The sequence below is a fragment of the Haliaeetus leucocephalus genome, unplaced genomic scaffold (assembly GCF_000737465.1).
Source record: "Haliaeetus leucocephalus isolate CR32 unplaced genomic scaffold, Haliaeetus_leucocephalus-4.0 Scaffold183, whole genome shotgun sequence".
Classification (NCBI taxonomy): domain Eukaryota; kingdom Metazoa; phylum Chordata; class Aves; order Accipitriformes; family Accipitridae; genus Haliaeetus; species Haliaeetus leucocephalus.
In genome coordinates this window covers 1,022,812-1,035,763 of record NW_010972619.1, presented here as the reverse complement: position 1 = coordinate 1,035,763, position 12,952 = coordinate 1,022,812, and the positions used below count along the sequence as shown (strand labels likewise).

Here is a 12,952-nt window from a genome sequence, read left to right as displayed (position 1 = left end):
AAAACTACTGGAATATAATAGTATGAATGGCTGTAGCTTTGCAGTAGATTTGATGTAAAAGTGATTTCAGTAAACAATAGGTGCCCTCACATCCTAACCAGATAGGAGTTAGGATTTATTTGAAAATCTAAATATGTAAGGTGGGTAATGTACAGCCAAAAGGCATAGAAGACTGGAGGACAGTGCTCCTTGGCATGCCAGTGTCTTCCTGGAACTAAATTGTCCTTTTTGCTAGACACATTTAAAAGGATAAATAAGATTGCAAATGGAAACATAAGATGCTTAAGCTAATCCTGTTTTACTTCCCAATTCTCTAATTTCTGCCTTAACAGGACACAACTACTTTAGCCTTCACAATAAAGGAAATGGTAGCTCAGAATTCAGGCTCTGCTGGAGGTAACCCATAGTTTCCTCTGATGTCAGAAGGACTGATGAATCTAGCAAAGCTAATGTAACTCACCATCTCTAATGTGATCTTCAACAATTTGCCTTCCTTAGAGTTTTGTTCATCCTGAGATCCTGTATGTGGAACACAGTGAGGAGCGGGGAGCAACAGCCCAGGTGTGCTGCAAGACAATTTAGTACTTTTGCATCTGTGTGTGGTGGCCATGTGCCCCCATGAACATGTGGGTGAACAGTATATCTTGACCCACATCATGTAATGTAACATCTCTGTCCTGTCTATAGTTGCGATTTCTGCTTCTTGCTGCTTCTTCATCACCCATCATGGTGAGGGCAGCTGCTCCCTAAGGAATGGGGTGGTGGGAGCCAAGGACTGTTCCACCACCCCTGAGCGGGATGGGCAGGGCAGGACCAGAGCTCATGGCCAGGCTCAACCAAGAGTCTAGATCATCAGGCAAGCTCGTGGTGATGAGGCAGGTCTGAGGTTCAAGCTGGGAAGTCAATCTGCAGCTCAGGGCTGGGATCTGGTAAGGGTAGCCAGGGTCAGACACAGCCCAGCAATTGGTGGGCAGATCCCCGGTCATGAAACAGGGTGGAGTTCAAGCTGGGAAGTCAGTCTGTGGTCAGAGGTCAGATCAACCAGGCATGGGCATGTCTGCGACAGCCGGAGACTTCCTACAGCATAGCTCAGGACAGGGACTGAAGGTCCAGAGCTGAGCTGAAATGGGGCTCCTGGGCCATGGGCAGGGAGTGGATGAATGCCCCAGGTGAGGCTGGTCAGGGCCACTAAGACATACTAGCACTCTCGGGTCCTTGAGAGGCTCAGGCTGTTGGGTTGGGCAATGCTCCCTGTCCAATCTCCTGCTGTCTCCTTAAGCTCCTTGCTGGAGATTACCTGTGGCTCCTGAAGCAGGACAGCGTGGGCGAGCTGCAGAATCACTTCTCCCCTGCAAAACCTCCCCACAAAACAGTGAAGAACAACAAATGGTGAACATGAGATCAGTTTTTAAAAAAAATTTAATAGTGACATATTGACAGTGGAATAGCCAGATGTGAAGGGCGAAGGCACAGCTTGCACACAGTTATCTGGGATGCTGCCAGGGTGGGTGATGGACTCTGCGCTGGCAGAGGACTGCGCTGGCGTGTTCCTGCTCCTGGTCCTGCTCTGGGTTAATGGTGAAGGAGGAACCAGAAGCCTCAGCAAAGTGAAGAATTCACAAGGCACAGGCAAGCGCACAGCGCATGAGAATGGCATCTACCAGCCTCCTTGGAAAGCTGGATTTGAGTATTTGCACTTGCTGGCTCTTGGCATACAGTAACTGCCAGAGTCCTGCTAACTATACACGTCAGGCTCTGCCCATGGAGATTACAGGTTTCTCTAGGGTATGCAGCAAGGCAGAATTTAGCCCTTTAATACAGAGTATGTAGGCACAAAGCACAGGAGAATCTAGTCCAGTTTTCATCAGATTTGCAGCCTGGTCTCCTTCTGTTAGCTTCATTTCTGATCACAGTGACAGTAAGTGATACCTATGGTCTTGCCATGAGACAAATTTTTACAGCCAACTATGTACCCAAGGTATTGCTGGAATCCAGGGACTACCAAAGCAGAATCTTATTCACATCCCTGACCTGCAGAGTAGTTGTCAGTCTAAATGATTTGGTCACCGGGATAGTCCTTCTTCTTCCCAACTAGGTGCAATAGCTTCATAAGGAATTGACTCATGCAAGAGCTCAGTAGGCTTGAGGAAGCCCACAGGTATAATAAGGACATGGTGGGCAGCTAAAACCCATGCTGCCCTGCCTGCTGCCAGAGAGAAGGAAGACGGCATATGTCTGTGGGCTTGGCAATCACACCCCTGATGCCATGCAGGCACCTGCCAAGGCTCCCCTGGAGAGCTGAAGCCTGCCCCAGCCAAGGTGATAGTGCAGAAGCAACAGCAGGCCTGGCTGGGAAAAGACACTTCAGGCAATAAAAGACCACATGAAAAACTTTCATATAACTACTCAAAACAATAGCAGCAGCAAGAGACAAGGGCACTTCAAAGACAGTTCTAGAAATCTGAAGTTCACGCTCAGCTCATACATTGCAGCACAGGTACAAGAGGAAGCATGTTACACCCTTCAGGCTTTGATGCCCCAAACACAGAAGGTAAAAGAGGGAGGATCGCCAGGGCTCAGGCTCTGCTCCCTGTGCCAGTGCCATATTTGTTATATTGATCATGCCTGCCCAGCAGCGCTGCCCACCAGCCAGGGTGGCAGGAGCCACCCAAGAGCCTCTGGCCACCTTTTGCAGCGGGCAGCAAGGTCCTCACCAGTCCAGGCCCTCCTTCTGTGCCAGGAGCCTCGCGCTCTTCTCGCTGTAGAACTGGGCGTACCAGCGCCGGTGCTTTTGGATGCTGGAGTCCTCTCTGACCAGCAGCGGCTTGGGCAGATACTGTTTGTTATTCCAGATGGTTATATCGCGCTCAAACTGGGGGAAGAAGGATGCTCTCATTCAGGTGGGGACGCTGAACCAGGAGTTTTGTGATCTACCTGCACAGTAGGTTTCTTTTTTAGCATTTCTCCCAAATGGCTGGCGTGGGACTGCTCGTGCTATTTGTAACTTGTAACGCTACAGCTCTGTCTGCAGTTAGCAGATGTTTAGCCCATCGTAGATCCCAAATAAGAAGCTTTCAGCTTAGACTGCCTCTGTCATAGGAGGTACTGGAAAAGAAATGGATCTTGTGTAGGTAGGAGCTGCTCCACCTGAGATTTTTGATTCTTTGGGTAGCTCCAGCCAACCAGACCTTTATAAATTAAGCATCTGCATCTTAAACTCTGCCCACACACACACACACACACACATGCAGTAAGATTTATGGAGCTTTCCTCTGTGAAGAGGTCTCTGCAGAAATGAGTGCTGCTCATTCACGTTAGTAAGAATGCACAGTATTAAGCCACCTTTTATACAATAGGAGCTAGCACAGCCAAATTTGATTTGGGGTAGGTTTTTGGCATCTGAAAATAATCTTCTGGCAATTTTTGCTGTCGTGCCAGTGAAACTCTCTCTGGTCAGACCAAACAGTTTCCAGACTTTGACCCCTGACAGAAGGGAATGAGATGAACTCTTCTGACTGCTTGAAGGGAGTTACAGGAGTGATGGAGTCAGCTTTCTGTTGGTAGTGCCAGCTGGTATAACAAGGAGTAACAACCACAGATTACAGGTTGAGAAGTTCAAAATGGATATTAAAATTAAAAATTAACAACGTGGGTAGAGCAATAATGGAATGGGCCACCCAAGGACCTGGAGAGATGGGGGCATTCTCCAAAGGAGGAGACCTCCAAGGCAATGCTTGACCTGAATTTGACAATAGTCTTGTCCCAACTAGGATATCGAATTGGAGACCTCCAGAGGGACCTTTCGCCACTTCCATGAATCTCTGTGGTAAGGACCTGGAAAACCTCTGTTGGGAGTTGCCCAATCTCATAATTGACAGCAGGAGGATTTCTTGGCTCAGTTCTCACCAAAGGAGATAGGATGACCTTAAAGCACCAGCCTGGGATGCTGGAAATCCAGATGCAGTTATTAGTTCCCTCAAAGACTTCTTGGGGAGCTTGGGAGAGGTTGCCTCATCCTTATGCCCCTATTCCCCATCTGCAGGAGAGGGATAGCTCCTCTCCGCCACCCTCAACAAATGGCCCACTGCAGGGACCCTCTTTACTAAACCTCCAGTTTAGTTCTTTGGGCTACTAAAAGTGAAAGATCATACCAAGCACTGAAAGGATCTTGCCCATGAGTCCTTTGCTCCCACATATATCTGAGCCCATGTGGGCAACTGCTCTTCCCTCTCACACCTCCTAGCCACCAAGCTCTAGGGGACCACCTTTGGCTGCTCTTCTTCAGGGGCCTTACCTGTATACACTCTGCTCTCAGGATGAACTTGGGGATTATGGCCGGCATGTTCTTCTGGTAATAGATTTTGTGAACAACATTCTGCAGGAGAGGCTCCAGGGGAGTCACCGTCTGCAGGATGATCCCACGGCCCAGGAAAGCATGTTCAAAGATCAGGAAAACCAGCCCTGGCCCCACCTGCAGAGCAACGGAGCACCCTCAGGGAAAAGTCCCCAATGGACCAGCCCTCTGGTACAGCAGCTCCCACAGCTTGAGACGTCTTCTAGACCATGCTCAAGTCCCCCCTTACTCTGCCTTTTCATCAGATAATAGGCAAAAAGTCAAGCTACACCTCAGAGCCGAGAGTCACAGACTGCTTGCCAACAGTTAATGCTCTGCGGGCAGGGGAAATCCTGCAGAGCCATGCAGCCTGTATTTCCATGGGACATTCACAAATGTGTCAGGGCTGGATGGCTTTGCTGTGGGCCTATGGGAATTCATGGGGGTTTACAGTGCTCTACTGGTCCCAGAAAGTTTAAAATCTAATCTTTTAGGAAACACTTCCAAATTTTCACTTGGTCTTGTTGTTCGTCACTGAATTACCTTCAGGTCACGAACAGCCTTATTGGACTGTTGACACCAGTCCTGGGCTCCGGATCTCAGTTGCAGTGAATGCAATACAATATGGAGGTAATACAACATCCCTACTCCTGCCCTGGCTTTCTCCTTTGCAGCTACAACAGTCACATTAGGTTTTAGCTGAAATCAGGTTCAGCCTTTTAGCTTGCATGACATGAAGTACTTGTTCTCTGCTCTTTGACTTACATTCAGACACGCAGATGCATGTTCATACATGTAGTTCTTTGAAGCAGTGCAGATATTGCTGGGGGTTTTGGCTACTTTATTTACTACTCCTTTAATGTTTGGTTGGGTACAAACTCTTTGAAAGGTTATTTTAATGTCTTTTTTCTCCTGTTCATTGATATCAGTGCTAAATAGCACGTATCTAAGAATTGAACAGAGATACAATCAACATCCATTTTGTGATAATTCCCTAACTGCATCAAGAGCTATCCCTTATCAAAGTTTTGTATCATGACTTGTTTTGCTATTGTTCTGAATCTGTAATATGGGAATTAGGTCAAATGCCTTCAAAAATGTACTAGAACAAAGTTACTAGTTCTATAAGGCAAGCTTAACATTTCATCAAAAAAAGTCCCCAAAACCACAAGCAAAAATGAAAGTGAGAACATCTAGTTCCCATTGATTCATGTTTAATGGCATTATTTGTATTTTCCTTTAATTCTTTATCAATTTGTGTCAACTACTTTATTATCTCATTCAGGGCGGATCTTGGGCTACAAGACACACTGTGTCTGATTTTTTGGAAGTGGAGAGGGGAAAGAGAAGTATGATTAATAAACATGTTCCCAAAACAAAAAACCCCCAACCAACCAACCAACCAAAAAACACAGGAGAGGAAAAAAATAAGAAAATGAGCAAACTTTCAATTGCAGAAGGAGCTCTTGACATTAGTATGAATTTATTTCTTTAGTGTAAATGTTGGTAAACTGACAAATCTTTGTGCTTTCCAGAAAGTTGTCTGAAAACCTCTGAGGTCTTTGGATCACGCAGATCAACATCCTCAAAGTGTTTCTTACTGTATATTGAGTGCTCCCTACACCTTTCCCAGGCACGTTTGCCATGGACTGAAATGGTTCACACTTCTGTATTGTAAAGAGCTGTGACAAAGCCGTGTGAAGGTCCCTTGGGATTGTCACCAGTGTTTGCGCAGCTACTAGCTATTTATTTTTTTTTAATCTGTTTTGTGGGGACAGTAGCCTTTAGGAACCCTCCCTTTTCTCTGTGCTGCCCAGCTGTGGAGCAGCCCCAATGCCAATGTGTAGTTTTGGCCCGTGTGCCTGATGCACTTGGTAGGAAAGGCTACACTGGGCAGGATAGGCAAGGACTCATTTAGCCTTTTGGGTGACAAAGCCCTTCAGCTCAGGGTGCTGGTGGTCACCAGCGCGGGACACACCTGCCTGGCTGAAGCCATCAAATCCATCAAGGAGATGTGCTTCCCAAAGATGGTTGTGGTGTGTTGAACCAGCAGCTGGGAGCAATGCTTGTTGGGCTCTGGCTCTGGCCGCCACTCCGCCTGGAGGGATGGAGAAGGATTAGCTCAGTCTGAGAGGTGGGGAGTGCAGGCTGAGGGTGAGATAGTGACAAAAGCTGGCTGTGAAGAACATCTACAGATGAGCACAGATGAGGGAGTGCAGACAAAACCCTCAGAGACACAGAAAAGAGACTGGACCTGAAGATGGGGGGAGGCAGCAGAGGGGATGAGGTGGGACTGATGCTTTGAGGCAGAAAGGGTTTGAAAGACTTCAGCCTCCTCATGGCTAAGAGGGGAGGTAGGGTCTTACCTTCCAGATATGCTTCATGAAATCCCACAGCTTGGACCTTGTGTATCTCAGATCAGATCCGCCCAGAATAGCTGGTCCATGGAGAAATGCCAGGTGAGCCGTGTCAGCCGCGTTCTCGGGGATTTCCTGCCATTGGGGAACAATTTGCCATTGGTGAGAGCTGACTTGGCTGTGAGCTGCCTGTACTTAACAGCAATGTTGCAATAGCACCAGCGTGGCTGCAGTACAGCCCAGCACATCACTCCGAGCACAGCAGAGATGCTCGCAGGTCCATGACACAGCAAGAAGCAACTGAGTGCATGGAGGAAGGGGCCTCAGCACAGACTGACCTGGGACCAGTTCTGAACTAGTGTATAAGAATAATTTAAACATGAAGCTTAGAAAATTCACAGTTCATTTTAAGCTCAAAGGAGTCTATGCATGTTAAATTCTGCAGCTGCACAAGCTGGAACTCCAAGTCAGTCCTTCCTTTGGCCCTGTAATCATAACGAATAAAGCATTTTTATGTTTGTGCTCCTAGACTAGTTTTCACATGCTTTTAAACCTTTAAACCCCACCAGCCTGCCCACAATATGTCACTTTTTGAGAAATTTTAATGGCTTTATTACTCAAATATACCAGCTTTCCACCAGCTTGGCAAGTAGCACGGACTGGCCCCAGTATAGACCTGTGTACAGTGGCTTGCACTGCAAAGCAGACGTGAAATAAATATTACTATTCCATCAATCTCCCAAATTCTCCCTGCTTCTCACATCTCCTCTGCACACTCCCAGAGCTGTATCTCCTATGTCTCATGCACGTTCTTAATTTCTTCTGATAATTCTCCGTTCCTTTCTAACCCGCTCACCTTAGTCATGATTTAGTCAGCAGGCAGGCACTGCCTTTGGAGAGACGTGCACTCTAGATTAAGGGTCATTTTTGTCACTGATTTTTACAAACAGAAGTGTTCTGCTCAGCAGCAAGCATATAAAAAATCTCCCAAGGACCTCCAGGGATTGCCCAGTTTCAAAACTGCTGCTGCCTCCCATTGCTTTCCCAGAGGAGCCTCCACCTGCACCTGCTCCCTCCGAGGACCACGGCCGTGGTCCCTTCTGTTTAGTGCCACAGAACGGTTCCCCTTTTCCGGATTCATTTCCACTGAGATGCGATTGAGGCAACAGCCATTTTGTTCTTTGTGGCACATTTGTCAGTGTATGATGGTGATTATGAAGATTAACAGCAAAATAACTGTGTGTTTCCATTTCAGTGATTGATGAGTTGAAAAGCTTCCTGACGCCAAGTGCCGCAATTCTTAGAGAATCTTTTTTTAAATTACATCAGTTATAAGTCAAAGCAAATTAACAGATTCCTTTTAAGTACCCAGAACATCTGTTCTCTACTTGAGAAGCTCATGATCCGTGTTTGGGGAACATATGCCATATTCTCGGTATACAACACAGGGATGTATTTCTAGGTCTGAGGTCCGCCAGCAGCAGTGATGCCACTGAGCACAGGCAGGGCCTGGTTAATTGGGAGGAGATATCCCTGAACAAGTTAACTTGGGAGGAGATGTCCCTGAACTGGACTACAGGAGAGGAGCCAGGAGTGAACATGCCCCACGGAGGGAGCGGGCTCCCTACCTGGATGTGTGCATCAACCAAGTGCTCCGTCTGCCCACGGAACACCCACTCTTTGGTGGTGATCTCGCGCTGCTCGGGCACTGCCCATGTTGGACTGATCCCTTCGCAGTGGTGCCAGACCAGCAGCATCCCATTCACCTTGCAGGACGGCCAGGTCCGGACCCTCGCAAAATCTGGCACTGTGAAGGACAGAAAGGAATCGGTTAAAAGCGGCATCTCGAAGGCTGATGCTGGCACTAAGGGTCACCTCGTCCTGAACCACAGCTCAGAGATCATCTTTATGGGAGATATTCATGTGGCACAGACTCTCTGGTGACACTTTTCCAGCTTTCAGGCTGTTGAAGGAGGACAGCAGCTTCTGAAGTTCACAAAAGAGAGTTTGCTTAAATCAGTTTTATTTCAGTTGGGTGTTTTGCGTAAGTTTTTTAAGGCAGAAACATGGCTGGCTGCTCTGCAGCCTCTTTTGCTGATCTTAAAACTGTTGAAATAAGTAAATGCCTGCTGCATCACTGGACCCTCCTCAAGTTTCAATGATCTAAAAGGAGATGCTTTTAGTTATAGATGTGCACAGAGTAAAAGCCACCTCCAACTCTCGAGTTCAAGTCATTCTCTGTTACAATACTGCAGTATCATGTGTTACTTTAAGAATATATCTGCACTCTTTCCAGTGGAATGAATTTTGGCATTTATATTTACCCAGTTGTCAGAAAAAGTAGCTTCTACTGGATTGGAAGGCTTTTGCCTCTATTACTTTTCATTTGCAAACAAGCACAGAGGATAGTGCTTCCTTATTATTCAGCCTTGTACAGTCACGTGGGAGGTGAAATAGTAAGAGAAATTATGTTTCTCTTTTAGTCAATGAAGATCAGAGGGGGCAGGAGGAGACCATCACTGTGATTTCTGATTGAAAAAATCTGGTGCTTTGGGTGGGATGCATCTCTTTAAATTTTAAAGAGGTCTTCATCTACCCCCATGCAGACATAAAATCATGGAATCATTTAGGTTGGAAAAGGCCTTTCAGATCATCAGGTCCAACCATTAACCCAACACTGCTAAGTCCACCACTAAACCATGGCCCTAAGCAGCACATCTACACATCTTTTAAACACCTCCAGGGATGGTGACTCAACCACTTCCCTGGGCAGCCTGTTCCAATGCTTGGTAACCCTTTCAGTGAAGGAATTTTTCCTCATATCCAATCTAAACCTCCCCTGGCGCAACTTGAGGACATTTCCTCTTGTCCTATCGCTTGTTACTTGGGAGAAGAGACTGACCCCCACCTCGCTACAACCTCCTTTCAGGTAGTTGTAGAGAGCAATAAGGTCTCCCCTCAGCCTCCTTTTCTCCAGGCTAAACAAGCCCAGTTGCCTCAGCTGCTCCTCATAAGACTTGTGCTCTAGACCCTTCACCAGCTTCATCTAGCCCCACGTCAGGGTCTGTGGCTCTGCTTGGCTGTTGGTCCCCTGCAAGCCCGGTGCTGGACAAGCTGTCCATCCGAGCTCTCCAAAATCCCTCTCCGCCAAAGTGACCTGCATGAGCACAGATGGCTTTTAAATCTGTTTAAATGAACCTGACCCATTTGGGCTGTATGGGAGCAGGGCAGCTGTCTGCAGTTTTGTTCTTTTAATATGATCACAATGGCTCTGAATACAGCCGTTTCAGATGAAATAATGCATCTTGGCAAGTGTTTGTGTATGTCCAGAATATTCATTCTCATTTTGTGATGAAACACACCATCGATCATTACTTGGAACCAAATTTTCATTTGAATGCAGCTCCTGACTGAGTACATATGGGAAAAAAAATAGAGTATTAATCTTTTTTTCTGAAAATAACACACACACACACACAAAAAGAAATGCTGTTTGGTGAGATCTAGAAATTGTTTATCTTATCCAATATAGACGGAATGTCTCTCTCACTTTGGGAAAAATAGTCTGTTTAGTAGAAAGACTGACTTTTGCTGCTAATCAACGTTTTCGTTGCTATCCCAATCAATCCCAATCAGAGAAAGTTGAACTTTGCAGGAAAATAACTAAGAAGCGCAAGCCAAAACAAAATTCAAGATAAGTCTGTCTGCTGGTTTCAGCCACATCTAGAATTGGTGATTTAAAATAATCCGTGGAGCCAGATCAAGTAAGTGTTACATGTGAACTTTAAGTAAGATATTTAACTAAGATTTAAGATAAGTCAATGCAAACCATATCTAAAAAGTATGCAACAAGCTTTCCTGGATTCCAACCAAAAGTTCCCTTCAAGCCTTAAAAGCAGAAAAAATTGCTATTGAGAGACTATTCTGTCATGCTAATGCGACAGATTTAAGTACTGACATGGTATAAACTGTCACTGTAGACTACAGAATCATTTCTAAAACCCAATATCTCCTCAGGATCCATCTGGGCTGGTGCAATGGATGACTTAGAGTTAAAAATCTTCTTTTATACTCTGCTTGCTGAATGCAGGAGTTGTAGGACTATCAAAATTGAGAAGGGTGGTTATTTAACTAAAGTCCTGGTTACCGTCTAACATAGGAAAGGCCACTGGAACATTATACCCCAACATGGACAACCCAGGAGGAAAATTAGAGTGCTGCATGAACTAGGGGAGCAGGATAGAGGGTGAGTTATTATGAAGACCACTTTTCCTTAATGAAGTAGCTTTTAGTGAGGACACACAGGGAACTGCCATTTCTGCGGATGCTTTCTGCTGATTTGGGGGATGTTCACCTTTTTCAGCATATGGGATGCTGATGCATTTTCCATCTTCTCCTTGAAACTGCCAGCTGTGAAATGGGCATTCGATGCAACTGCCCATGACGCGCCCGCCAGCGGCAAGGTTAGCCCCGAGGTGAGGGCAGTAAGCGTCAACCACGTAGGCTTGGCCATCCTGGGTGCGAAACGCGGCGAGCTGTTCTCCTGCAGAAATATGAGGTTATGAAGGTGTAAAAACAACATCCCCAGATAAGGGGGGGTCAGGTAATACACACATTGCTCGGCCTCTTCTGAACAGGCAGCAACGAGTGGGCCTTTTACCCAATGTTGCAGGCATCTGCCTGTGCAAAGACATGCAGAAATAACCTGCTAAAAATTAATACTGGAGGTTTTCTTTCCTTTCTGGTGGAAGATCACTGGCAGGACAGAAACAGGGCTGTTCCGGAGAAGCTATTTAACCACGAGATGGCACCAGGCAGCTGCCAGAGCCGGGACCTGTGCTGCTGCCCAGGACCGTAGGCAGGAGAGCCCTGCCAGGCAGCAGCTCCCTCCCAGGCAGCCTGCGGGCAGGAGGCATTTGCTGACTGCAAAAAGGGCCGTGCAAAATTGGGATGGCAGCTGCTGTAGCAAATGCTTAGGGTGTGGTGGCCGTCAGCTCGCTGCCAAGGTTTAAAAGACATCCCAGAGCAGCAAGACGACCCGTCACACCCCTTGTTTCGCATGCAGCGTGTCGGCACCTTGCAGAGCCAGGCAGCTGCCTGGTGGCCCAAGGGGCTGCTGTGGCACAGAAACGTCCCTGCTGAAGGGCATTGTTTTGCTCCAGGCAGGGGGAGCGTAATTTCTCCTGGTCATCTCTAAATCCTCATGGCTCTGACCCTCAGCCCTGGTTTTTGAGCTCGCGGAGCCTGTTTCAGCTGCAGGATAAAAGGTGCATTCACAAAAATGTTTAAAGATTTAGCATGCTTCCCCTGCTAAGGGAAAGATACACAGAGAAGAGCAATAGCTGCATTTAAAGAGAACTCCATTCCCATCTGTTTGCCTGAGATGTGTAGAGGAGAGTGCACAGGCTCATGCATTTCAGGAATCCCTGGTAATGGTAGCTGGAAGGAGAAGCCCTTCCTCCGTTTGCTCTTGAACTCACACAACAGCTCAGCAGCAAACCGCTTCCTCAGGCAGGGATGGCCAGATGCTGCGAGCCAGAGCACTGACTCCTCCTCGGCAAAAGGAACTTTTCTGATGAAGCGAAGGGAAGCCCCTGACTCTGGTCTGCACCACATGGGGAATGGAGAGTCAGTGCTGGAGTGGCTGGGGCCGTATTGCCCTGGCACTCAGACTTGCTTTTCTCCCTTGCTGGGCCTTATTCCTTGTGCTCGGTGACACAATGTGAGGTTTGCCCTGCTAGGATCTGTCCCTGATCAGTTCTGGGATCACTCTCTTCCTCCCCACCCACAGTGTTATAATAACTTGCAGAATTAACTTGCAAAGTCAGCAAAACTTAACAAATTTTGAAATAATTGGTATGAAGAAATGCATTACCTTAGACATGCCCCAAGGTCATCATGTAAACTTAAGCAGAGTTAAAATATGTGCAGCGTGTATAACTGAGAACATATTCATTAGGAATAGATAATGGCAGATTAGTCAACACTGGATGAGAATCAAGTAAAGACCCTGTCCTTGCCTTACCTTGCTTAATTTTAACACTAAAATCAACACCCACTTGCGCATAATGAGTATGTAAATGTGAAACCACCTCAGTATAATGAACTGGACAAGAGCATGACATGCTCAAAAGATCTTTTCATTATATAAGTTTGTGTAGCCTATCACAATTTTTGTTGTATGTGTTTCCTTGTAACAAAATTGTATAAAAACCTCAACCTTCCTCTCTAAAGATGCACAGGTATTCAGAGACCTGGCACC

General features: G+C 46.6%; 1 protein-coding gene across 1 annotated transcript in view; it reads right to left on the bottom strand.

Moving 5' to 3' along the window:
* Window positions 1–2,710: 2,710 nt before the first annotated feature.
* LOC104830020 (cholesterol desaturase daf-36-like) overlaps window positions 2,711–12,952 on the bottom strand; it is a 10,594-nt gene continuing 352 nt past the window's right edge. Inside the window, exons 2-7 of the mRNA XM_010564654.1 lie at window positions 11,045–11,233; window positions 8,319–8,497; window positions 6,700–6,825; window positions 6,312–6,431; window positions 4,295–4,471; window positions 2,711–2,872 (exon numbers count right to left, since the gene is read on the bottom strand). Of these exons, the coding sequence (XP_010562956.1) occupies window positions 2,711–2,872; window positions 4,295–4,471; window positions 6,312–6,431; window positions 6,700–6,825; window positions 8,319–8,497; window positions 11,045–11,233 (953 nt within the window). The remainder of the gene's footprint in view (window positions 2,873–4,294; window positions 4,472–6,311; window positions 6,432–6,699; window positions 6,826–8,318; window positions 8,498–11,044; window positions 11,234–12,952) is intronic.